A 27,181-nucleotide genomic window follows, 5' to 3' on the forward strand; every position below is an offset into this window, starting at 1 on the left:
GGCAGAGAGAGAGACAGGAGGGCAGAGAGAGAGAGACGAGGGCTGAGAGAGAGAGACGAGGGCTGAGAGAGAGAGACGAGGGCTGAGAGAGAGAGAGACGAGGGCTGAGAGAGAGAGAGACGAGGGCTGAGAGAGAGAGAGACGAGGGCTGAGAGAGAGACACGAGGGCTGAGAGAGAGACACGAGGGCTGAGAGAGACAGGAGGGCAGAGAGCAAGGCTTGAGCAAGGCACCTAACCCCAACTGCTCCCCGGGCACCGGGCTAGGGCTGCCCACCGCTCTGGGCACGTGTGATCCACAGCCCCCTAGTAATCACTAGTGTGTGTGTGTGTGTGTGTGTTCTGACTGCACAGATGGGTTCAAAGCAGAGGACAAATTTCGATTGGAGTGTAAAAATCACAATTTACAAAAATATGGCACATTTCATTTCATTTCATTTGAGAGAGACAGGAGGGCAGCGAGAGAGACAGGAGGGCAGAGAGAGAGAGACACGAGGGCTGAGAGAGAGAGAGACACGAGGGCTGAGAGAGAGAGAGACACGAGGGCTGAGAGAGAGAGAGACACGAGGGCTGAGAGGGACAGGAGGGCAGCGAGAGAGACAGGAGGGCTGAGAGAGAGAGACACGAGGGCTGAGAGAGAGAGAGACACGAGGGCTGAGAGAGAGAGAGACACAAGGGCTGAGAGAGTCACGAGGGCTGAGAGAGACACGAGGGCAGAGAGAGACACGAGGGCAGAGAGAGACACGAGGGCTGAGAGAGTCACGAGGGCTGAGAGAGACACGAGGGCTGAGAGAGACACGAGGGCTGAGAGAGATAGGAAGGCTGAGAGAGATAGGAAGACTGAGAGAGACTCGAGGGCTGAGAGAGACACGAGGGCAGAGAGAGACACGAGGGCTGAGAGAGACACGAGGGCAGAGAGAGACACGAGGGCAGAGAGAGACACGAGGGCAGAGAGAGACACGAGGGCTGAGAGAGACACGAGGGCTGAGAGAGACACGAGGGCTGAGAGAGACACGAGGGCAGAGAGAGACACGAGGGCTGAGAGAGACACGAGGGCAGAGAGAGACACGAGGGCAGAGAGAGACACGAGGGCTGAGAGAGACACGAGGGCTGAGAGAGACAGGAGAGCTGAGAGAGACACGAGGGCTGAGAGAGACAGGAGGGCTGAGAGAGACAGGTAAAATATGACTGAAATGAAGGACAGAGAGGCACTAGAGGCAGGGGGCGAGGCTATGCATGCCCATCAGTTCTGTGCTCTGATTGGAAGTGCATCATATTTCTGAGTATTGTGTGTGTGTGCTGAGGCTGAGAGAGACACGAGGGCTGAGAGAGATAGGAAGGCTGAGAGAGATAGGAAGACTGAGAGAGACTCGAGGGCTGAGAGAGTCACGAGGGCTGAGAGAGACACGAGGGCAGAGAGAGACACGAGGGCAGAGAGAGACACGAGGGCTGAGAGAGTCACGAGGGCTGAGAGAGACACGAGGGCTGAGAGAGACACGAGGGCTGAGAGAGATAGGAAGGCTGAGAGAGATAGGAAGACTGAGAGAGACTCGAGGGCTGAGAGAGACACGAGGGCAGAGAGAGACACGAGGGCTGAGAGAGACACGAGGGCAGAGAGAGACACGAGGGCAGAGAGAGACACGAGGGCAGAGAGAGACAGGAGAGCTGAGAGAGACAGGAGAGCTGAGAGAGACACGAGGGCTGAGAGAGACAGGAGGGCTGAGAGAGACAGGTAAAATATGACTGAAATGAAGGACAGAGAGGCACTAGAGGCAGGGGGCGAGGCTATGCATGCCCATCAGTTCTGTGCTCTGATTGGAAGTGCATCATATTTCTGAGTATTGTTTATCTTCCCATTATGAGCTCAGAAAGCACAGCCGTCTGCTAATAGAACCAGCCGAGCCTGGCGTGGTTGAGGCAGGGCCCAGGGAGGCGGGGCCAGGGGGCTGGGGGCGGGGCGCTGCGTTGCGCGGTTGCATTTTAACAAGGAACAAACCCGCCGACAGCAATTTGTGCCCAGGCAAAACTGCACAGGCCTCTTCCTGCAGGTCTGCTACGTAGAAAGAGGAGGTGAGCTGGCACAGTGTCTCACGCTGACACACGGCCATTCAGGGCCACGTCCCTCCATAATTGGGGCAAACGTTTCAAAACAGCGGGGCACTAATGCCTCGCCTATAGACACTGAGGAATTCATGATTAATTAGCATTTGACGAGGCAGTCAGTCTGGTGATCCGTCTCAGTCTGGTTCAGCATGCCGCAGTCACTGGCAGGAGTCGTGTTGCAGGCCGTGTGAGAACACGTCTGCTCACCGGGGGCCAAATCACCCGCTCAGCTCCTGCTCACAGACATCAGGGCCTCGGCACTGGAGCAGGGAGCAGGCATCCTCAGAGAGGAGCGTCCACGCAAATCCATCCACAGGCCACCAACTCCCCACAAGCATGGCCTGAGGGCACTGTGCCAGATAGTCTGCCCTCTGCTGGATGTAATGATTAACACAGCCACTTAACAGGCAGATGTCTCAACAATGCCATAGAGCAGGGGTGTCAAACTCAAGGCCCGTGGGCCAAATGTGGCCCGCTGCATCATTTTATGTGGCCCATGAGAGCTTAAAAAGCCTAATTGTCTAAAAAAATAAGTCAAACACGTGCAGTGACCAAAAACTACATTTCCCACAATTATGTTACCCACGAAGTGACTGCATCTCGACACTGGATTGTTTCCACATCGATGTGATTTTCCCAATAGGCTAAGAGTAATTGATAATAATGATAATAATGATCCCAAAATGTCCAGGAAGAGAAAAATCGATGCAGATGGAAGGATGTTTCAAGAAAGATGTGAAAGCGAATACATGTTTTTGCTTCAAGGAGAAAAAACGTGTCTTTTGGGTTATGAAGTGGTGGTGGTTATCAGAGGACAATCTACGTCGGCATTTTGAGACCAAACACGGAACTAAGTATGTCAAAATTAGGCATTAAGAAAAACAACAAATTGCCAAAGAATTAAAAGGCAAACTGCGATCGCTACAGAGTGTGTTCGCAGAAGCCACAACCACAAACCATGCAGCAGTTAAAGCTGCTTTGTTGTGGCAGAAGAAATCACCGTGTTTAAAAGTTTTTTTCAGAGGGAGCGTTTTTGAAGCACAATTACTATTTTCACTGTTATTTGATATTTCCAGTTTTGTAAATGTGATATCTTTGATGTTATTTTTTCTTATTCACTTCGGTTACTTTGATCGTTGATTGATGGAGTAATGTGGGTTTCATAACCTAACAAATTAAAAGGATTCATGTTATAATAACAGAGCAACAATATATATATTTTTACATCCATGTGCAAATATATATGTAATATTGTAACTTGAATAAGTAATACATTCAATACAGAGTATTTAACATTTCACATTAAGGAGTAGTTACATTTATAAGTTACATATGGCCCTCTGTGGGCAATGATTATGCAGATGTGGCCCGCAGTGAAAATGAGTTTGACACCCCTGACCTAGAGCCTATATAGTGAGGCATAAAAGCTCATTTAAAAGAGGACTAGCTGAATACAGCAATATAGATAACTATGAATAGCTAATAACTGATCACAGATCAGCACTGCGGTGTACAGGAGTCCACTGTTTCCAGAAATATGAATATTTCCTCAAATATAAAATAGTAATTTCTATTTTATGCCCTGTGTGTTTAAATGGCCAGCACAGGACTCTCCTTTAACACCAGCTTTGCTCTTCTCCAGATCCTCTTGGAGATGTGGAGAAGTTAACAAAACATCAGATAAGAGGAACCACTTCAGTGGCACCATCACCAAAACAAAACCAGTCCAGAGAGGGTCAGGGGAACCTGCTCTCATCTCATGACTCTCTTCAAACAGCTGAAATGTGCAGAGGGGTGTGCTTATGACCCGACACTCGCCAGAGCTCAATTACACAGCAGAAGCAGTTTTCAGAGAGAACAGATCTCTAAGACAAAGACGTCTACATGTATCCGACACAACAGCTCTGTTCTCCTGTTCACTGGTCAATTGAGGTGAGAGCTTTGTGCTTTAGGCCCTAGGGTCAGTCTGGGGTCAGGGGCCAAGGGTCACGGCCTGCCCAGGACAGAGGAAGACTGTGCTCACCTTGCTGCAGGACTTTGCCGAAGTATTTGCTGTGGCTGGAGCAGTTCCAGCGGCGGAAGCGGAACTGGAACTGGCACTCGCGCACACCCAGCCGGGCTCCCTTTGCCACCTCGCTGACGATCTCGGGCTGCGTCTGACACAGTTCAGCCTGCCGGCCGGCCAGCCGTTTGGTCTTCCTACAGATGCTGTTGGGATCCATGACTAGAGGACTTCCCACGGCCCTGCAGCACACCACAAGTCTGGCATCAGATTACCCCACACACTCCAGATTACCCCGCACCCGCGCACACTCTAGATTACCCCGCACCCGCTCCAGATTATTCCACACCCACTCACACTCCGGAATACCCTGCACCCGCACACACTCTGGATTACCCATCACCCACACGTGCTCCAGATTACCCAGCACTCTCACTTGCCCCAGATTACACAGCAGGACTGCACGCTCCAGTCCCATCAAGTCTTCTTATCTCATGCTACACAAAGCATTTTAAATGATGTACAGCATCATCAATGAGACACTGTGGTTCACACCAAGTCCGGCTGCCCCCTCGTTAACTCGGGGCTCAGTTTGGAAAGGCTCGCTGTTCTTCACCTGTGTCAAAGAAGATGCACGACAAAAGAAACTACTAGAGCCAGACACGCCAGTGTCCACAAGAGTGGCACAACTCCTTAACTATAAACAGATATCGTCTGAGAAAAGGTGCATCTTAATTGCTGTGCTTCTTCTGAAGTGATGACAGACACATGTTTACACTTGGAGAGAGTGTTTACCTCAGTGGCTGATGACAGAGGAGAGGGCGGGTCCAGTGGTGAGCCCCTCCCATTACTCCCTCACTGGCCTAATGTGCGATCTGAGGCCCCGCCCCTTGCTCCTCAGTCTCACCACTCCAGCTGGGTCTGAGGGGATCTGGCCCGCACAGCCAAACTGGCTTTATCGCTCCACAGCCGTCTGGGGGAGCCGGAATTCAGCAAGGACACCTCATTGCCTTCCCTTCAGCCGTCAGAGCTAATCTTTCAGACTAATAGCCTTCATCTGCTACGGCAGTTTGTTTTAAGAAGTCGCACGGACAGTCCTGCCAACTTCTTCCACGGCGGTCCAACATGAAATATGGATGAGGAGATAGCAGGTCCTCGAGTGATATGGGCCATCTTGATTGGACAAATATTTCACTTAAACACAACCACTTATTCAGTGGCGGCCTGAAGACCCAGAACACTGTAGATGTCTTTTGGCAAGATTAGACTCTCATATGTTAACACAGAGTATTAAATTCATATGACTCTGTCATTAGAAAGAAATGGATATACTGTTTATGAGTGACTGAAATTGCAAGTCAGAGAGGGCATTTTAATAAAGCGTCGGTAACATGCCTTTCACGAGTGTGTGTGTGGACACATGTGTCCGATAATCTTGAGGTTGCACTTCTTCGCGTTTCGACTTGTCCTGTCTCTTATTGACAACACATTGACAAGGTTTCTATGGCGACAGCAGGGGAGGAACACATCACTGGTGTGTGTTTTGCAGCACTGACCCAGGCCCGGATCCAGGACGCACACCCCGCGCGTGCTAGCGTGCTAGCAGCCACTACCGGCTCCTGCTGTGCTGCTGTTTATCTGAGGGGTCACGGGCCAGGGGAGCAGACACTGGACAAGCTGCCAAGCCGTCCACAGCCAGCCGAAAGCAGAGCGTCTTTGTGCTGTCTTGCTGAATGAAGGGATGAGATGAGATTAAATATCAGCTTAGCCCCTCCACAGGCTGGTGTGGAGATGAGCAGCACAGAGACCCATCAGGAACAGGGCCGGGCCGAACCTTTGTTCAGCTCAAATCAAATGGGACTCAGAGCCTCGAGTGTGCCAGGTGAGCCTGACCACTGCCCCTGAGGTCGCACAGGGCCAGAGGTCACATGGGGCTCTCAGCAGTACTCCTCTGCTTCTTTAACGTCTGGATTCAGGCAGAGCTAGTGGGGCGACGGGTGATGAGTAGTACACCCAGGAATAAACGCAAACCTTCCAGATGAGACCATCCCCCGAGCCCATCCCTCCTCTACACGAAGGCAAATCTCACTTTGGCCACACACGGACCATCGCCGTGCGGTCAGGATCAGACCGAATGGCCTTGCGTGCGATAGATCATAAAGATAAGGCAGACTGGAACAGAGAGGGAAGTGGTGATTAAGACAAGCTATCCAAACACTCAGTGCGAGCGCAGTGTCCTTAGACCACCAGCAGGAGCGCTGTTGCGTCTCACTGAAAACCAGCGAAATTCAGCCCTCCTTAATCCCCAAAGTATGCTGGTTATGCGGTGATTTGGCGCAGGGCCGTTCTGGCTGTCCTGTTCGAGACGCTCCAGTCAGGCTGTAGCGCGTGGATCACATGGCTGCCTCTGTCCACATCACAAACCAGTGAAGCAGCAGTGTGGAGGGTCCTGAACCCCTGTAGGGTGATTGGTGACCCAGGTGGGAAGTGGGAGGGTTCTGTATCCTGGTTCTTGTGTGGTTGGAGGGTCCAGGGGTCCTGCACTCGCTCTATGGGCAGAGGAGTGACTCACACCCAGCGGACAGGTGTGTGTGGCAGGGCCAAGAGACTGGCCCTTATCCAACCCCAACCCTCGATCCAACCCCAAGGTTTAATCTAACCCCAAGCCTTAATCTAACTCCAACCTTCTATCAAACCCCAACCCTTAATCTAACCCCAACCCTTATCCAACCCCAACCCTTATCCAACCCCAACCCTTATTCTAACCCCAACCCTTATTCTAACCCCAACCCTTATTCTAACCCCAACCCTTATCCAACCCCAACCCTTATTCTAACCCCAACCCTTATTCTAACCCCAACCCTTATCCAATCCCACTCCTTAATCTAACCCAAACCCTTATCTAACCCCGAATCTTAATCCAACACCAACCCTTAATCCAACACCAACCCTTAATCTAACCCAAGCCCTTATCTAACCCCGAATCTTAATCCAACACCAACACTTAATACAACCCCAACCCTTAATCTAACCCCAGTCCTTATCTAACCCCAACCCTTATCTAACCCCAACCCTTATCTAACCCCAGTCCTTATCTAACCCCAGTCCTTATCTAACTCCAGTCCTAATCTAACCCCAACCCTTATCTAACCTCAGTTCTTATCTATCCCCAACCCTTATCTAACCTCAGTCCTAATCTAAGCCCAGCCCCCATCAAACTCCAGTCCTTATCTAACCCCAGTCCCAATCTTACCCCAACCCTTATCTACGCCCAGTCCTAATCTTACCCCAACTTATCTAAGCCCAGCCCCCATCAAACCCCAGTCCTTATTTGATCTACCTCTCACAGCTGCTTGATTTGAAAGCACTCTGTTATCAAAATGAAACGCATTTCTCTTGCGATCCGCATGAAGATCAGGACACACCAGTGAAGAGAGGGCATTGTGACACACACACACACACACACACAAACACCCCCCCCCCCCCCCCCCCCCCCGAGCGCGCACACACACACACACACACACACACACACACACACACCCACAGACACACACACACACAGACACACACAAAGTGCTGGCTTGGAAGGCAGGCACATGTTACACAAACACTGGGTGATTATTTAGAGACACTCATGCTTCGCTAGGTGAAGGCACACGTAGCCTTGGTTATGGGGGGACAAACACACACACACACACACACACCACAGAGAGGGCACGGTGTACACACACACCTGTCGGACAGACTCCTGGCTGGGTGCCAACACATGAGCTCAGTGATTGTGCAGCAGCAGAGAGTTGCAGGCAGCTCTGGTCCCTCAGAGACTGACTCATGTCAGACCCTTTCATCTGTGTGCCTGGCACTCAGCACCCACACACCACACAGATAACACCCCCCCGCCCCACTGAAGCATCACTGTCTCCTCATATCCACTGGACCTCCAGGTGTGTGTGTTGTGCATGCATTAACACACACACACACACACACACACACACACACACACACACACACACACACACACACACACACACGCTTAGTGGTGCCCAAACTCTGCCGCAGACTAAAATCTCATTTTTAGGAACTAATGAGGTGAAAATGTGAAAAACGCAGAGGTGACGTGTGGATGGGCAGCATAGAGGAACGTGTTGCTTTAGTCTGTCTGCCTGCACGTCCCAAACATCCCCCGTCAGCTCATAGCTGTCGGACAGCAGCACGGGCAGCCGGGTTATGATGACACCCGTAGCCTGGAGGTCTACCTCAAATTCCAGGTCTGACCCCCCTGACGTCTCTGCCAATTAACTCTTAGATCTCCTTAAACAGAAATCAGGTGACTACAAAGCTTTAGTTGGTGAAATTAAAAGATTCCTGCATTCAAAAATATATTTGATTAAGGTGTTTAGGAAGTGTTAGGATTCTTTTAAACACTACACACCAAGTGTGTTGTTGAAAAAATATAGCTAATCTAAACACAGTCACCCAGGATTCAGCAAAAGAAACCTGAAAAACTCACTCTCAACCCTTAACATGTTTTTAAAGTTAACAGCACTTATTTCACGGTTAAAACTAAAAGCTTTTATACGCGCGTGGCACAGTGACTGGCGCATCACCCCATGACAAGGTGTGTATTTCTCAAAGCCCGCGAGTAATGCCAACTTGATATGAAAAGTAATTTGTCAAATTTTCCTATCCATTCGTGTCCGCACTAGTGCTATTACGCGTTAAGGTAGACCGATACGTTTACCCTCTCCACCCCTACTCATACACACACACGCGCGCGCGCACACACACACACACACACACACACACACACACACACACACACACACACACACTTTTAAAAGAAAGCTCAATGCGGTACAGCAGTTATGTATCGACATAAAGTAATACTCACCACCACAGTCCAATAATGTTGACCGGGCACAGGAGAATGAAGAATAACGCAAGTTGTGATCTTGCCTGAGGTCTCATGGTCACGATGGTTGTCCCTATCCTAAAAGGACCCCTTGTCCGGTGGTGACAGAGGTCGATGTTCCTGTGAATGTGAGATCTTCTCCGGGAATCAGCACCACTAGAAACCGCCAAATGTCATCTGGGCTGCCAATGGTCGCTATCAATCGTGTTTATCTGTTAGGGACAACGCACGCAGCAGCCTCAGTGCCAAAGACTTTTTCTCGTCCACGACTTCCGACTTAAAGACCCGCTGAAGAGGTGACACGGCGTGTTCACCAAAAACTCCTGAATTCCATCAGCGAGCGATTTAGATCTGCGAGCTTTCTGCAGCCCGAGGGAGCGAAAAGCGCCCGACCTCTGCCTGCAGGCGCAGGCAACGCAGTGGTTCCTGGAGAAAATGGAAATATTACAAATATAGTTTCAAAACGTTTCATCAGCAGCAGTGTGGGGTGGTCTCGTAGGCACTGTGCCCTTATGTTACAAGGCGATATTGCTCAGATCTGTCGTTCACCAGCGGCAGGTAGCTAAACCTCAACAAGTTGTTAATTCCCGGAGCGCGTGCGCTCTCCTTCCCTGCAGATCCTCGCGCTTATCTGCGCCGCGAGACGCCGCGGGCGCAACGCAAAACCTCCAGAGAAAAGAAAAGACCTTCTGTGAAACGACACTGTAGCTCGGGCTGCGAATTCAGTCAGCTGTTTCAAATTCACCTTGACCTGTCCTATTTCCTGTGATGTAGCCTACAAACGTAAAATGAGACCTGATACATAAAAAATAATTAAAAAAAAAAAAAAAAAAAAAAAAAAAACCGAGAAAGGTGAGCAAGTGGATAGGAACAGGAATATCAAAACAAAACGGGCTGTCTTATTTGTTTTATTGTTGTTGTTTGTTTTGTTTTTTGTGCGTTTTATGGGTTGATTTTGAATGATGAACTGTGGTGTATTGTAAAGATGTATCACTCATTATCTTACATTAAAAAAACAAGCTAAGCTTTGAGATATTGTTTAATATCGCTTCACCTTAAAACGACAATATTGTTATTAAGACGGTGAATCACGTCATGTTCCGTGTCGTCGTAATCCCGGCGACTAAGAATGAACGTGCTCACATAAATCTGCCACTTTGCTGTTTTGTCTCATGAACTGTGTTGACAAACACCAAATTCATTTTAGTGTCAAATTCACAAATCTGCTACTGTAAATAGCTACATGTAATGTCGAAAATCATAGAATAGTCTCTCCTTTGGCAATAGTGTACCTTGATACAGTCATGCAAATAAAGCATTATTGAATTGAATTGAATTGAATTGAGATTAAGGTCTTATTCTGTTGATAAAAAAAAACAAATAAAAAAATAAGATATGCAGATTTTGTTCTCAGTGCTCAGTGATGATGGTTGAAGACTGTGGAGTTTAATTTGGCACATGAAAGCTTCCCAACCATACACTATTAATGACGTATTGACATATCAGCTCAGCAAAACACATGGCCTGTAAAGCTAAGGGACGAGGCTGATACCATTTATCCATCCAAAAATAATCCCTGCATCCATCAGCGGAGAACGACAGAGGACATTGTTGGCATTATCAGCTCTGTATTCATAATTTAGCATTCTCAAGATGATGCTTCATTTTGGGCTTAGGAGTCTGTACGCAGCATACTAAGCTAACATTCCATGTCAGTCTGGAGGTGTCCGGAGGGTGTGAGCTGAAACTCTAACCCTCTGTGCTCTTTTTGAAGTCTTTGCAGATTTAACATTTGCATTCCGATACAGTAATGCAATCAATCAAAGCAGCCAGCATCATCACTGACAGTTCACTCTCCCCATCTCTCTCCCCAACTCACTCTCCCCATCTCTCTCCCCAACTCACTCTCACCATCTCTCTCCCCAACTCACACTCCCTGTCTCTCTCCTCAACTCACTCTCCCCATCTCTCTCCTCAACTCACTCTCCCCATATCACTCCTCAACTCACTCTCCCCATCTCTCTCCCCAACTCACTCTCCCCATCTCTCTCCCCAACTCACTCTCACCATCTCTCTCCCCAACTCACACTCCCTGTCTCTCTCCTCAACTCACACTCCCTGTCTCTCTCCTCAACTCACTCTCCCCATCTCTCTCCTCGACTCACTCTCCACATCTGTCTCCCCAACTCACTCTCCCCATCTCTCCCCAACTCACTCTCCCCATCTCTCTCCCCAACTCACTCTCACCATCTCTCTCCCCAACTCACTCTCCCCATCTCTCTCCCCAACTCACACTCCCTGTCTCTCTCCTCAACTCACTCTCCCAATCTCACTCCTCAACTCACTCTCCTCATCTCACTCCCCTCATCTCTCTCCCCAACTCACACTCCCTGTCTCTCTCCTCAACTCACTCTCCCCATCTCACTCCTCAACTCCCTCTCACTCTCACTCTCCTCATCTCTCTCCCCAACTCACTCTCCCCATCTCTCTCCTCAACTCACTCTTATTATCTCTCTCCTCAACTCACTCTTATCATCTATCTCCCCAACTCACTCTCCCCATCTCTCCCCAACTCACTCTCCCAATCTCTCTCCCCAACTCACTCTTATTATCTCTCTCCCCAACTCACTCTCCCCATCTCTCTCCTCAACTCACTCTCCCCATCTCTCTCCCCAACTCACTCTCCCCATCTCTCTCCCCAACTCACTCTTATTATCTCTCTCCCCAACTCACTCTCCCCATCTCTCTCCCCAACTCACTCTTATTATCTCTCTCCCCAACTCACTCTCCCCATCTCTCTCCCTAACTCACTCTCCCCATCACTCTCCCCATCTCTCTCCCCAACTCACTCTCCCCATCTCTCTCTTCAACTCACTCTCCCTGTCTCTCTCATCAACTCACTCTTATCATCTCTCTCCTCAACTCACTCTCCCCATCTCTCTCATCAACTCACTCTTATCATCTCTCTCCTCAACTCACTCTTATCATCTCTCTCCTCAACTCACTCTCCCCATCTCTCTCATCAACTCACTCTTATCATCTCTCTCCTCAACTCACTCTCCTCACCTCTCTCCTCAACTCACTCTTAATATCTCTCTCCCTAACTCACTCTCCCCATCTCTCTCCTCAACTCACTCTCCCCATCTTTCTCTCCAACTCACTCTCCTCTGTCTCTTGTTCTCTCTCCCTCTCTCCATCTTTAAAATACTTTTCCTTCTCTTTCCATCGTTCTCTCTGTCAGCCTGTCCCGCTCTCTCCATCTTTCTTTCTTTCTCTCCCTTTCCTTCTCTTTCTGTTTCTGTCTCTCTCAATCTTTCTCTCATTCTCTCTCTCCCTCTCTGTTTCCATCTTGTTGTCTCCCTCTCCGTTACAGATACAAATCCTGCTCGTGTTTTTCATGTTGTGCGTGTGTGTGTGTGTGTGTGTGTGTGTGTGATGGCACGGGAGTCGAGATTGGATCAGATGGGACATTTATCTGCTATCTCTAGGCCATGTTTCTTTGATTCAGCGCTTGTGTTTTCCCTCTGCTCTCAGTGGGGATACACTGACCAGACTGCAGTCAGACGCAGGTGGATCAGTGCACCAATTCTTCAACTTATCGTTACATAAAAGAAAGCAGATAACCCTTCTGACCTCATCCAGCTTTGAATTATGGAGTAAGTGCAATCAAACGTCCCCAGTGTTCAACAGAGGAGGGAGACGACTACGCTCAACTTAAGATCTTTTACACAGACACAAAACGTTATAATAATTACCTTATCGTATTCCAGTTATATATAACTATGGCATAACTGGAAACAGGGATGTGATAACATAGGTTTTCTCTCTTCTTTCTTCTCTATCTGTTCATACGCACGTGTGTGTGCGTGTGTGTGCGTATGCCTGCGTGCGTGTGTGTGTTTTGTTTGGGAGGAGCGATTCTTCATACTTGGCTTAAACTTTATGGACAATAAAGATCCCATTTCAAAGTACAGCAGGGTGTTACGCCTGGGGTCTTGGCAAAGCATCCCTGAGAACAGGTCTCTGAAGACCAAGGAAGTCTCTTTAGCTCTCTCTTACTCTGTCTGTCTGTCTGTCTCAGACACAAACACGCACACACACACACACACACACACACACACACACACACACACACACACACAGACAACTGAAGGTTCCTCGTGTTGGTTCTATCTATCCTCCTCTATCCGTCTTCTCTGGAGGGTCCACTCCAAGATCTTCCCTCTTTAATTCAGAAGTGCAGACAGTCTGGGAGGGACAACCAGGACATCTCTTACTACTAAACTCAAATTCCTGTGTCACTCTACACTATAAATCACGTCCCCTATCCATTTTTCTTCCATTGTTAAGGCTCCTCCGGCTAAACAGGGAGTGCACACACTCCCCTTACATTATCATCTGATAGGATTAGAAACCCCACTGCACATAATGTTTTATATGCGAACCTAAAATGATGGCCAAATCGAAACCACATGGAGCTTATGTGTCATAACCTTTTTAAAACCAAGCCACAGCCATCTCTGGAATCCCCATGAGAAGTCAACTTCATCAAATTCCTTCATCACTGGCAATGCAGTTTGAGTTATTAAACATCGATACTGCCACACGCCCTTAGTAGTGGGTAAACAAGTGTGTCTGGCGTACGGGAGGACAGCACAGAGTCCTCGGATGTGCACAGCAGGGGGCAGGAGTGCCACAGACAGGCGTGGACTTTCTTGGAACGTTCAGTGAATTATTGGTACTGGTTCTGCACAGAACAAGAGGGCGGAGTCAGAACATGCAACAGTTCTACATAACGCTAACCCATCCACACTGGAGAGAAGATCGATCCAGTCTAGGAGAACACTACCCCATCCACACTGGAGAGAAGACACTTGGAGACATACTTCCCTGAGGAAGGATTCCCCATACTACTGGGATCAAACTCTGGTCCAGACTCTTGTTCTGACTGGTTTAAGGAGCTGGACATGTTTTTGCTGAGTCATTACAGATTCATTCTTGCCACAGGTCTGCCTTTGCTTGGACACCACGGACACACAGCACCACTCCCACAAACACAAACAAAAGTGAGTTTAACATGTTTACTAATGATGACCCCCCCTTCCCTACCTCTACACGACCCGGCTAACACACGGGCCCCAACCTTAATTCACTCCAGCAGTGATCATTTCTTCCAGCTGAATCATATTCAACACTCCATAATTACGTCCCTGCTGAATGTTGCTAGGCTTGCTTGGGCCAGACTGATGAAGTCTCCCAGCATGCAGTGTGGCAGTGCTGCCTACCTCACAGCGGGTCTGCCTGGGTAACGTCACTGCCTGGCAAGTCTGACACGCACACTAGGAACTTCTCAGCTATGCTGATTCATGTAGTAAGGACAGTGCAGATCTGTGTCACAGCCAGAAGGTAATCCTGCATTAAACTTCACTAACATACATCTGATCACAGCTAGTGCTGGAGTTAGCAAATCACTCAAAATATACACAGAAAGAAGTTCCTGTTTATACTGGTATGCTCTTTATGAATCGTAGTAGATGCAACTACTTTGCTGAACAAATTGCTGAACAAATGGATGGAAAAAACATACATTGTAAACTGATGTTTAAAATACGATGGTGTATGGTGGAACACTGTAGTCCCTGGTTGTCCAAGGCCACACCTACTCCATGAAGCTCCGCCTTCTCTGCAGGGAGACAGAATGAAGATGCAGATGCTACAGAAACATTGTACCAATTACAACCAACAAAACACAGACAGGTGACATTGTACCAGTTACAACCAACAGAACACAGACAGGTGACATTGTACCAGTTACAACCAACAGAACACAGACAGGTGACATTGTACCAGTTACAACCAACAGAACACAGACAGGTGACATTGTACCAGTTACAACCAACAGAACTTCATAAGTCATAATACAGAGAGGCCATGCAAACTTTATCTCAGTGTTTTAAAGATATAATTGGATTTAAACAAATCTCATGAGAACTAGGCAAACAATCTGTCTGTGATGGTGATTAACCAAATAATTCTGTAATTTCATTAGATATGGTTTATAATCAAACTCCTTTAAGCATCAGGAATCAGAGTTTGTATATGGCGCCATCGTGTGGTTGCTAAAAATCCGTTGAGATTTTAAAACGCAGAAAAGTTGTCTGTAATAATTACAATGGTTCAGTTGTCTCCAGGAGTCTTCATTAAAGTCAAAACTGACAAATACTGTTTTTAAAGAAATTAGCACAGTAATATTTTATTTCCAGAGCTAAAACTTAACATTTCATTCCTTAAGAAACAAATGTACACGCGGAGACCTCTGCGCGAGCCTTTGGTTGTTCTTTAAGCTATTAACATCTCCACCCAGGACGCAGGTGGAGCGAAGCCAATCCAACAGACACCCGAGAGTTTTAATCTGGGACCGAGCCGATCGCGTTACTCCCCCAGAAATAAAAGTGGGCGACAGGCCGTCAGTTTGAAAAGCTTCATCTGTGATTAGCTAAACATGTAAATACGCTACGCACAACCACAAGAACAAAGTTTACAGTTTGCCTTAATTTAACTTCTCCAGTGCAGGACACTGGAGTTCCTCTACACCTCATCAACCTGTGTGTTTATGTAACTTTGAGTACTTGTGCCATACCAGGCCATCTGCATTAATTCACTGAATTAAAAGAAATGTAGTCCAAACACTGAAGTTGTTGAGCGGGGGGGGGGGGGGGGGGGGGGGGCAAACGTAACACTTGTGACGGAGTGCTTTTTTCAATAGCCCTGAAATAAATGCTACGGTTTTTTTTTGGTCCGTATCCAGTTAATCAGGAATGAGATTGGGTCCGGACAGGACTGCGTTCGGGTCCGGATCCGAACCGCTGTCCGCCAGTTGAGTACCCCTTCACTAGACCTTATGTAGGTGCTACACATTGTGTAGTGTTCTCCTGATATGCCCATTTGACTCCCAGAGACTGGAGATATTGGTCAAACCACAGGCACCTCATGCAGGTCTGCTGTAGCAAGGAATCTAACAGCAATTACCCTGCACAATTACCCTGCACTATTACCCTGCACAATTACCCTGCACTATTACCCTGCACAATTACCCTGCACTATTACCCTGCACTATTACCTTGCACAATTACCCTGCACTATTACCCTGCACAAACACTTCTCACTGCGTAGAACATTACTGCAAATCCATCCTCAGAAGAAATGTAGGCACAGCAGTGGCACCCTCATGCATTACTGTTTACTGCACAGAGGTTGTGAGAACAGGGCTGATCATATGTGGGGTAGATAGGGAGGGGGTAGATAGTGAGGGGTAGATAGGGAGGGGGTAGATAGTGAGGGGGTGTATAGGGAGGGGGTAGATAGGGAGGGGGTAGATAGGGAGGGGGTAGATAGGGAGGGGTAGATAGGGAGGGGGTGTATAGGGAGGGGGTAGATAGGGAGGGGGTGTATAGGGAGGGGGTAGATAGGGAGGGGGTAGATAGGGAGGGGTAGATAGGGAGGGGGTGTATAGGGAGGGGGTAGATAGGGAGGGGGTGTATAGGGAGGGGGTAGATAGTGAGGGGGTGTATAGGGAGGGGGTAGATAGGGAGGGGGTGTATAGGGAGGGGGTAGATAGGGAGGGGGTGTATAGGGAGGGGGGTAGATAGTGAGGGGGTGTATAGGGAGGGGGTAGATAGGGAGGGGGTGTATAGGGAGGGGGTAGATAGGGAGGGGGTGTATAGGGAGGGGGTAGATAGGGAGGGGGTAGATAGGGAGGGGGTAGATAGGGAGGGGTAGATAGGGAGGGGGTAGATAGGGAGGGGGTAGATAGGGAGGGGGTAGATAGTGAGGGGTAGATAGTGAGGGGATAGATAGGGAGTGGGTGTATAGGGAGGGGGTAGATAGTGAGGGGTAGATAGGGAGGGGGTAGATAGGGAGGGGGTAGATAGGGAGGGGGTGTATAGGGAGGGGGTAGATAGTGAGGGGGTGTATAGGGAGGGGGTAGATAGGGAGGGGTAGATAGGGAGGGGTAGATAGTGAGGGGTAGATAGGGAGGGGGTAGATAGGGAGGGGTAGATAGGGAGGGGGTGTATAGGGAGGGGGTAGATAGTGAGGGGTAGATAGGGAGGGGGTAGATAGGGAGGGGTAGATAGTGAGGGGTGTATAGGGAGGGGGTAGATAGGGAGGGGTAGATAGGGAGGGGTAGATAGGGAGGGGGTAGATAGTGAGGGGTAGATAGGGAGGGGGTAGATAGGGAGGGGTAGATAGTGAGGGGTGTATAGGGAGGGGGTAGATAGGGAGGGGTAGATAGGGAGGGGTGTATAGGGAGGGGGTAGATAGTGAGGGGTAGATAGGGAGGGGGTAGATAGGGAGGGGTAGATAGTGAGGGGTGTATAGGGAGGGGGTAGATAGTGAGGGGTAGATAGGGAGGGGGTGTATAGGGAGGGGTAGATAGGGAGGGGGTAGATAGGGAGGGGGTAGTGAGGGGATAGATAGGGAGGGGTAGATAGTGAGGGGTAGATAGGGAGGGGGTAGATAGGGAGGGGGTAGATAGTGAGGGGATAGATAGGGAGGGGGTAGATAGGGAGTGGGTGTGGGTGTATAGGGAGGGGGTAGATAGAGACGGGTAGATAGGGAGGGGGTAGATAGGGAGGGGGTGTATAGGGAGGGGGTAGATAGTGAGGGGATAGATAGGGAGGGGTGTATAGGGAGGGGGTAGTGAGGGGATAGATAGGGAGGGGTGTATAGGGAGGGGGTAGATAGTGAGGGGTAGATAGGGAGGGGTAGATAGTGAGGGGTGTATAGGGAGGGGGTAGATAGTGAGGGGTAGATAGGGAGGGGGTGTATAGGGAGGGGTAGATAGGGAGGGGGTAGATAGGGAGGGGGGTAGTGAGGGGATAGATAGGGAGGGGTAGATAGTGAGGGGTAGATAGGGAGGGGGTAGATAGGGAGGGGGTAGATAGTGAGGGGATAGATAGGGAGGGGGTAGATAGGGAGTGGGTGTATAGGGAGGGGGTAGATAGAGACGGGTAGATAGTGAGGGGATAGATAGGGAGGGGTGTATAGGGAGGGGGTAGATAGGGTGGGGGTAGATAATGAGGGGTAGATGAGATATCTCAGAGCATGCTACCACCTCTTTACCTTGGTGCTGCTTTCATAGAGTCAACAGTCACAGAGCCATTTTAACAAATCACCGAACTACTAAACATAAACTGAAGTGTACATGTATCAAGGATAATAAAAATGTATGTGATAAATGTATCAGAAACAGTCACAAAATAAAACAAACATAAGACATTTAAGTAGAGCACATGAATTCCTGAAGTTCTCCTACTTTGATTCGCCCTAATGGAGCATTGCAAAGCGATGTTTCTGTTTACGCACACACGGCCAACCCTGCCTCTGTGCTGCTAGGGGAGATGACACAAATATCAGATTATCTTGCTACATGTACAGACTTGAAACAAACAGGATATCATAATTTTAAACAGCAGACGTAAAATAATAATGAGGATGATAACCGACGATACATTCCCTTAATTCAATGACATTGTGCAAATAGGATCCTGTAAGTCCTCACAACCATCCTGGAGTCCTGGTTCAGTGAGTCTTCTAATGAAGACGAGTTCCACCCTGAGGAATGTCCTTAAGGTCATCGCCAGGTTACTCAACATTAGAGCAGCACTCGGGGCCACACTGTGTCATTAATCTGGTACACCCACACTTACCCTGTAATTACATTATACTTTCTATTGGAAGACGTTTATTTTCATTACTTTTAGAGTTTTTACTTGCACGGTTTCTGCTGCTGCTGTAATCAGTGAATTCCCCTCTGGGATTGAGGGAGTGATCTATCGATGGGTCATGAACACCTGCACATACCGTAAAAGAGTGACAGACGTGGCAAATGGCCAATTACCATGTGAGCAGCTGGATCAGAAAAACAGAGCCAGAGTTCATAAACTCTGACTAAATGCAACTATAGGCTAGAGCTACGGGTACAGTACAGATATGTGACTATAGGCTAGAGCTATGGGTACAGTACACATATGTGACTATAGGCTAGAGCAGCCCCGTCGACAGGGGGGGACAACCGGGTTTGTTGTCCCGGGCCCCAGGGCCAGGGGGGCCCATCAAAGAGCCCAGCAATTTATTTTTTATTTAAAGTCTATAATTTTTAAATAATCTTGAAATCTTTCATTAATATAAAATTCTGTACTCAAAATAAACTCAATGGCTAAAATATATATGTTTTTTTTTACCTATCTGCATATTTTCCATTAAGTGCATACACCCCCGCATCCCACTGAAAATGGTTTGATCCAGCACCGACCGTAACCGGCTGGTACCCGCACAACAGCGGGAAATACAGTGGTGGATAGTTAAAGTAAATACAGAAATCTGGAGCGCAGAAAAGAAAGGAAAACATTTACCTGACGAATTTTAATGTTGCATTGTGTTCCAGGTTTGAAAAGTGCTGGAATTTAGGCTAAAGTACTTGAAAATGCTTGAAATTGTAACTACTTCGTTTCACAACAAATAGCTGTCTGACTGAACAGTTCTCGTGAAGACGTTAAGATTGGGCGTTTTGAAAATAAACAACCAATAAATAATGTGATAAAAAGCGAATTATTTCGAGTATATGTATAAATATTTAACTTTATTAAGTTTAACGTGCTGGAAATTATTGAAATGGACCTTTAAAGTGAAGTACAAGTGATTTAATTCCACATTATAAAGGTGTATGAACCCTGCAAACATGACTTTGTTCATTGCGCTGAAGCACGTCGCGCGCGAAGTTACAAAAGTCAAGAGGTGCACGACCTCGCGAATGGACAGCGCGCGAGGCACTCGCACACGGGCGGTGCCACTGCGATTACGTCATTTTCGCGCGAACCCTCGCGCCGCTCGCGACGCGTCAAATATAAACCAGTCAGCTGTCAGAAACAGCTTTGATGTGTGGCTATATTATATACTATATGACCTAACAGAAGGATTGTCAAATGACGAAATTCAAATGACGTGCGCCGGGGGAAGGGGGGGGCACATTAAACTTTCTTGTCCCGGGCCCTAGCAAGACTGTCAACGGGCCTGGGCTAGAGCCACGGGTATAGTACAGATATGTGACTATAGGCTAAAGCTATGGGTACAGTACAGATATGTGACTATAGGCTACAGCTACGGGTACAGTACAGATATGTGACTATAGGCTAGAGCTACGGGTACAGTACAGATATGTGACTATAGGCTAGAGCTACGGGTACAGTACAGATATGTGACTATAGGCTACAGCTACGGGTACAGTACAGATATGTGACTATAGGCTACAGCTACGGGTACAGTACAAATATGTGACTATAGACTACAGCTACGGGAACAGTACAGATATGTGACTATAGGCTACAGCTACGGGTACAGTACACATATGTGACTATAGCCACGAGTATAGTACAGATATAACTATAGGCTAGAGCTATGGGTACAGTACAGATATGTGACTATAGACTACAGCTACGGGTACTGTACAGATATGTGACTATAGGCTACAGCTACAAGTACAGTACAGATATGTGACTATAGGCTACAGCTACGGGTACAGTACAAATATGTGATTATAGACTACAGCTATGGGAACAGTACAGATATGTGACTATAGTCTACAGCTACGGGTACAGTACAAATATGTGACTATAGGCTAGAGGTACGGGTACAGTACACATATGTGACTATAGGCTAGAGCCACGAGTATAGTACAGATATGACAATAGGCTAGAGCTATGGGTACAGTACAGATATGTGACTATAGGCTACAGCTACGGGTACAGTACAGATATGTGACTATAGGCTACAGCTACGGGTACAATGTAGATATGTGACTATAGGCTCATCCAGTAAGAGTGTAATAGTTTACTGATGGTAGAACACTACCTCCTGTATTTCTGCACAGACAGCTTGCGTGTTTTCTCCATTTATGCCTACATAATGAAACACTGACTCTATAATGCCAGTAGTGGGTATTGTAAATATTGTAGGTGTTCTGTAATAATCTTTATCTGCAGGTGCATCAATTATAAATAATTGGGGGGGGGGGGGGGGGTCATAAAACATCATCATAAAACAAGATGTGTAGGTTTAGATCAGTTACCTTTACAGTGAAATAATCACTGAGTCCAAAATACGCACATACTACATATGACAATGGTATAGTTTTATGCAGGCCTAATGTTAAGGCCTGTAGATTGAACAGATGTTGGACTCATTTACAGAATCACAATATTATGACATAGTCTCTGTGAGGTTCAACGGCATTGGTCAGAAAACCTGAATGGTGTCCCTGTTTTGACATGTTTGTTTACTATGTTAGTATGGTTGTATGTGGTTTTTAATGTATCCCACGGCGATATTACATAAAACAGGTTTAACAAACTTGAACTTTGAATTGTCCTAACATGACCTAGAGTTACCTAAAGTTTAACTGAAATGAAGTTCACAGTGTTCACAGTTAGTAATTGATAAAAGGATTAATAACAGCATTCAACACAGATGCCAATGACTAAACAAACAGTAGAGCTTCTTGTCAAACTCTAATGGAACTTTAAATGATCATTTAACCTGGATGGAAACCTAATTGTGATTGCATTAGGGTCACTGTGGTGGACCCTGAGTCATGAGTGTACAGAATGTAGCCCAGTCTGCATCACTGTGTTTACATTTACAGATTTGGCAGACGCCCTTGTCCAGAGGGATAAGTCTCTATCAATCTATTGTCCAGAGGGACAAGTCTATATCAAACTATTGTGTAGTCTCTATCAAAAACGGTTCCTCATGTGACATTAGATCATTGTTAAAAACACGATCAGGCTAATTCTCTGGCCAGAGTGCAAAGAAGACAGTTAACAAGTAAAAGGAGTTTCATACATATGCATGTTCAAGTGCTTGGTGACTCTGTGAAGTGGTGAGTCTTCAGTCCACATTTGATGTTTATACTGGCTGTCCTGGTCCAGGAAAGCTACCATACCCTCCACTTCTCAGTCCAGCACAGAAATTCTTCTTCGATACCACCACATGCCAACCTGCCTCTCCAGTACACAGTGGAAGAAACTCTGTGTGAAGGAGTCAGAGTGAGGAGTCAGCGTTCAGAGTGAGGAGTCAGTGTTCAGAGTCAGTGTTCAGTGTTCAGAATCAGTGTTCAGTGTGAGGAGTCAGTGTTCAGAGTCAGTGTTCAGTATTCAGAATCAGTGTTCAGTGTGAGGAGTCAGTGTTCAGAGTCAGTGTTCAGTATGAGGAGTCAGGTGTCAGTGTGAGGAGTCAGTGTTCAGTGTGAGCAGTGGATCCCCGTTAACTAGCCAGGGATGACAATGCTAGTAATATGGATGAGGTGATGTGGTCAGATCTGAACAGAGGAACCTTAAATCATATAAAATAGATTTATAAGAATAGTCTGGGCATAAAGATTATGATTTTGAACCACATTCATTTCCAAATAAAAAAAACAAAAATAACAACAATAATAAAGAGGATGATTATAACAAAAAAACTATTATCATTATCATCATTAAATATAATTACATGTAATTATATATCCTAATAATAATAATAATAATAGTGCTTGTAGCGATAATAATAATAATTTTCATTATCGTTATATATCACATATATTAATATACCCCAATAACAAATAATATAATGAATAATAATAATAATGGTGAGAGTGTTTGTGGTGATGATTATTATCATTATTATCATTATCTATAATAACATATAATTATATATCTCAATATCAACAATAAAACCAACAACTTTTATTTGTATTATTATTATATGAAATATAATAGGCCTGGCCTTGCACTAGTCCTGCCTAGGCCTAACTTTAGTAGGTCATGATGTGATGTCACAAAAGACAGCGGATGGCAGCCAAGAGAGTCTCCCTGTCCAAAAGAGTCTTCCTGTCCAAGAGTGTCTCCCTGTCCAAGAGAGTCTCCCTGTCCAAGAGTGTCTCACTGTCCAAAAGAGTCTCCCTGTCCAAGAGTGTCTCCCTCTCCAAGATTGTCTCCCTGTCCAAAAGAGTCTTCCTGTCCAAGAGAGTCTCCCTGTCCAAGACAGTCTCTCTGTCCAAGAGTGTCTCCCTGTCCAAGAGAGTCTCTCTGTCCAAGAGTGTCTCCCTGTCCAACAGAATCTTCCTGTCCAAGAGTGTCTCCCTGTCCAAGAGAGTCTCTCTGTCCAAAAGAGTCTCCCTGTTCAAGAGAGTCTCCCTGTCCAAGAGAGTCTCCATGTACAAGAAAGCATGTGAGAAGACAGCCACATGTAATGACATGCCTTGCTCACGTTTGTTGTAACCTACAAAGTACTATCTCAAAGCATATAATTATTGGGCAATAAATGACTATTATTATTTATAACTATTATTAACCTTTAGGTTGTGGACAGCAGAGAAAAGCAAGTATATTGTAAAATTTCCTGCACATTAATGGTATGGAAGGGCTTCTATTGACATACCTTTACTAGTGAAAGAGCAAACTGAGTGTGAGTATGGATGTAGTAAATATAGACTTCACACTGTTGAACCCACAAACCTCCCAAACATTCATTAACATACGCCTGCAGAAAGAACAGACACCACATTATGTTCATCTGTTGAAATCTTGGAAAGCTGTGGAAAAGACAAAAATACAATTTGTATTTAAACCGAGGTCGAATCCACGAATGTGGTCTATCAAATAGTGAAGAACGTTTAAAAGACTCACTCTCTCGACACATTGTAGAAATGTTTGAGTGGTGTGTTTGATGTGTGTGGGTGTGTGTGAGAGAGAGACGTTTGTATGGTTTTTTTTATGTGTTGGAAAACAATTTAATCACTGTATCACATTATTTTACTTAATTAAATTGTTTATTTTACTTAATTAAATTTTAATTAAAGTATTTTTTTACTTAATTAAATCTTCTAATTATTTGGAATAGTTTTCCCATTTTATTATTTAATTACATTATTTTATTGTTGTTTTCTTCTATTGCTTTATTTTAATAATTTGTCGTACTCTTTGAGCTGCATGTATGTATGAAAGGTGATATACAAATAAAGATTATAATAATACTGACATCTTAAAGAGAATAGATGGCGGATATTTGTATAACTTGTGTCAATTTTTTTACTACAAGTTAAAACAAACACGAGAAAGAATAAAATGAGGATTATCCCTCGCGTCTTACAGATAAGTGCTCCATGATTAGGTGTGTGTGGATCTACAGCGCCCTCCTGTGACATCCCCATAATCCACACTACAGGCATTTGCAACACTGGAAAATCGACCCAAAAGAACAATAATCTACTTGGGCTACCGCCACTGCGCAATGAATATCCAACACGACCTTATTTTTAAGAGCAGTATACCAAGACCTTCCAACAAAAATCCAGCGTGTGGGTTCGTCTGTGACGCGGGCCATGTGGGCGGGGCCTGGGCGGGGCCTGGGCGGGGCCAGCGCGGCCTTGACACGTACGAATCCCAGACGGGGAGGAAGAGAGTCCAGGATGTTACAGTGGGGGGACAGCCTTTAATGTGGCTGGGTGTCGAGATCTCAAATATTTATTGATGTATGTTATTCATTTGACTAGGTCGGACATAAGGGAAGTGTGCGATATACCAACAGCTGGGTAAAAATGAGGTTTAATGCGTTTATCGGTCTCTTCAGGCCGATCGGACCTATAGTTATCGGAATTTCTCTAGGATTTACCCTGAGTTTATTGAGCGTGAACTGGGTAGAAGAACCTTGTGTTCCCACTGCTGTCGTCGACGAAGCCATCAGATTCTTTCATGATGGGAATTTAGGAGCCAGAAGACCTAATTCCATATCGACAGGAAGTGATGGGAGAGAAAATGAAGATTTTCAGCCACGAATTATACCATACGTGCCGAAAAAGATCTCCCAACCTCGGAAAGTTTCGAGGTTGACATTAATTTCAGTTTTGTCTCTTCGTTTTGGTCATCACGTTTGCGATTGCTGTGTGGGACGTGGAGCGCTCGGGTTTCTCTAAGGCTGGTGTTTGTATCTGGTGGGTTTATGGGCTGTTTGGCGAGGTCCGGGCCTTGTACAGGACAGAGCCATGCGTATTTATAACAAACGACCGTATTCCTTCATTACTATTTGGACGTCCTGGTTAATATAAATTCCCATAACCGTCGTTTGCTTGTAATCTCTTGCTGTTCTTAGATAATGCCAGGCAAACGGGCTGCTTCGGGCCGCCTCCGTTTAATTAGATGGTTAAATGATTTCCCAAATGCTAGGGACGAGAGTGAGGGGGAGCTGAAACCCTCATTATAAATGTTGACATGTGTCTGAGCGCAACTGCGTGATGGACGCGAGAAACGCGCAGCCCAGCTTGGCTGCTTCATCTCTCACACCAGCCAGTCCAACTGTCTGCCCCCTGTAGGTCCTATAGACGAGAACAATCACTCCTCATTTATATACGGAACTTGTATAGGTAACAATAATATTTTTGAGATGCAGGCAGTTATTGAGAACTATAATGTGACGTTTTATGATGAAAAATCATTCTTATGTTGGAACGATTATGAAATAACCAGCAGCAAAATGAACTCCTGTCTAGGAAATCCGCCAGGTTCCGGTCCATGCAGGAAAGATCTCAGCCTACAGCTGCCGAGAACTGCAGAAGAACCACAGAAATCCGAACCAGTAAAATTTATTTCCGTGACGCTGTCAGGGAGCGACTTGGCCCACGTGTTTATACAGTGAGGCATGTGGTGTTTAAAACTGGTTAGTTCACATTCAGCCGATAAGCCAAGGATATGACAAAGCAAACCTCATCAAAGAGGAGTCTGTTTGCGTTACAGGTGTAGCATCTTGCATGTTACTTTAATACCATATTCAAACCTGAGGGAGGGGAAACGAACTAACACTTGGTAAAGGTACTGCACCAAAACACTAGATGATATTTCCCATTGCTTTATTTTAAGAGATAAAAACGTGACATTCAGCAGATCCATAGCAAGTTGCGAGCCTCACTTAATTAGTTAAAGAGACAAAGAGAGATTAGAAAAAAGTGATTAATAAATCTTCATGTGGTTTGGTTCTGTGGTTTGGGTTTGTTTGTAGGGTTTGCGTCCTGTGCTGTTTTGCTGCTATGATTCCAGTTTCACTAGCAAATCTCCTACTCGGACTTTAAGGGCTTTGCCATCAAACTGTATGATTTCAACAAGAACTGAAACCTATATAAATGCCTGTATAGAAATAGCACTGCAGTAATGGAGCTGCCTCTGCAGGACTCTGATTCTGAACACCATAGTACACCACAGCACAGTCAGACAGCACAGTCAGACAGCACAGTCAGACACTGCAAACTCGCAGAAACTCCAGCGCTTTCACCTGACCTGAGGTTTAATTACTGACCATCATGTTCTCACACGCAGGGCCAAGTATATCAGCACAGAGCTCGGTATCCGGGAGCGTCTGCTCGTGGGTGTCCTCACGTCGAAGAGCTCCATCAACACGCTGGGCGTGGCCGTGAACCGAACCATCAGCCACCATCTGGACAGCGTCCTGTTCTTCACCGGTGCCCGCGACCGCAAAGTCCCGCACGGCATGTTCGTGGTGGCCCACGGCGATGAACGTCACATCTGGAACATGTACCAGACCATCAGATACATCCTGAAGCACTTTGTGTCGGACTACGACTGGTTCTACCTGGCACAGGACGACACGTACACCCAGGCGGAGCGGCTGAAGGCCCTGGTGGGCCACCTGAGCATGGACCGCCTGCTGTACATGGGCAGCCCGCAGGAGTTTGCGGGGGAGGAGAGGCGGGGTCGCTACTGCTACGGGGGCTTCGGGTACCTGCTGTCCCGCGCCCTGCTCCTGCAGCTGCAGCCCTTCCTGGAGAACTGCAGGAACGACATCGTGAGCGCCAGACCCGACGAGTGGCTCGGCCGCTGCATCGTCATACACACCAACACGCAGTGTGTGGAGCAGCACGAGGTAGGTGCTTACTTCAACCTCGCGTGTGTGTGTGAGCGCGCATGTACAAGATTGTGTGTGTGTGTGTCCTGTAGTATGTAATGAAGCAGAGAATCAGCCCCCGGTATGTCTTTCCGGTGTGTGAGTCATAAAGAGGTGTTTCCTCTCAGGTCCTGCTCCTTCCTTCAGGCCTCATGGGGGCGCTGTGTCCTGTGTG

General features: G+C 46.8%; 2 protein-coding genes across 2 annotated transcripts; one reads left to right on the forward strand and one right to left on the reverse strand.

Annotated features, from left to right (window-relative positions):
* Positions 1–4,124: 4,124 nt before the first annotated feature.
* Positions 4,125–9,766, reverse strand: LOC143508151 (protein Wnt-6-like; the record flags this gene model as incomplete). The annotated part of the gene is made up of 2 exons (XM_076996681.1): positions 8,995–9,766; positions 4,125–4,345 (listed from the first exon to the last, which is right to left on the reverse strand). Coding segments are annotated over exons 1-2 (298 nt in total), but the record flags the coding sequence as incomplete, so codon positions are not given.
* A 14,738-nt stretch (positions 9,767–24,504) lies between these two features.
* Positions 24,505–27,081, forward strand: LOC143508152 (chondroitin sulfate synthase 2-like). The gene is made up of 2 exons (XM_076996682.1): positions 24,505–24,939; positions 26,421–27,081. Exons 1-2 carry the CDS (start codon positions 24,653–24,655, stop codon positions 27,064–27,066), a joined length of 933 nt encoding a protein of 310 aa, XP_076852797.1. The 5' UTR covers positions 24,505–24,652; the 3' UTR covers positions 27,067–27,081.
* Positions 27,082–27,181: the final 100 nt, after the last annotated feature.

Source organism: Brachyhypopomus gauderio, unplaced genomic scaffold (genome assembly GCF_052324685.1).
Source record: "Brachyhypopomus gauderio isolate BG-103 unplaced genomic scaffold, BGAUD_0.2 sc807, whole genome shotgun sequence".
NCBI classification, from domain to species: Eukaryota; Metazoa; Chordata; class Actinopteri; order Gymnotiformes; family Hypopomidae; genus Brachyhypopomus; species Brachyhypopomus gauderio.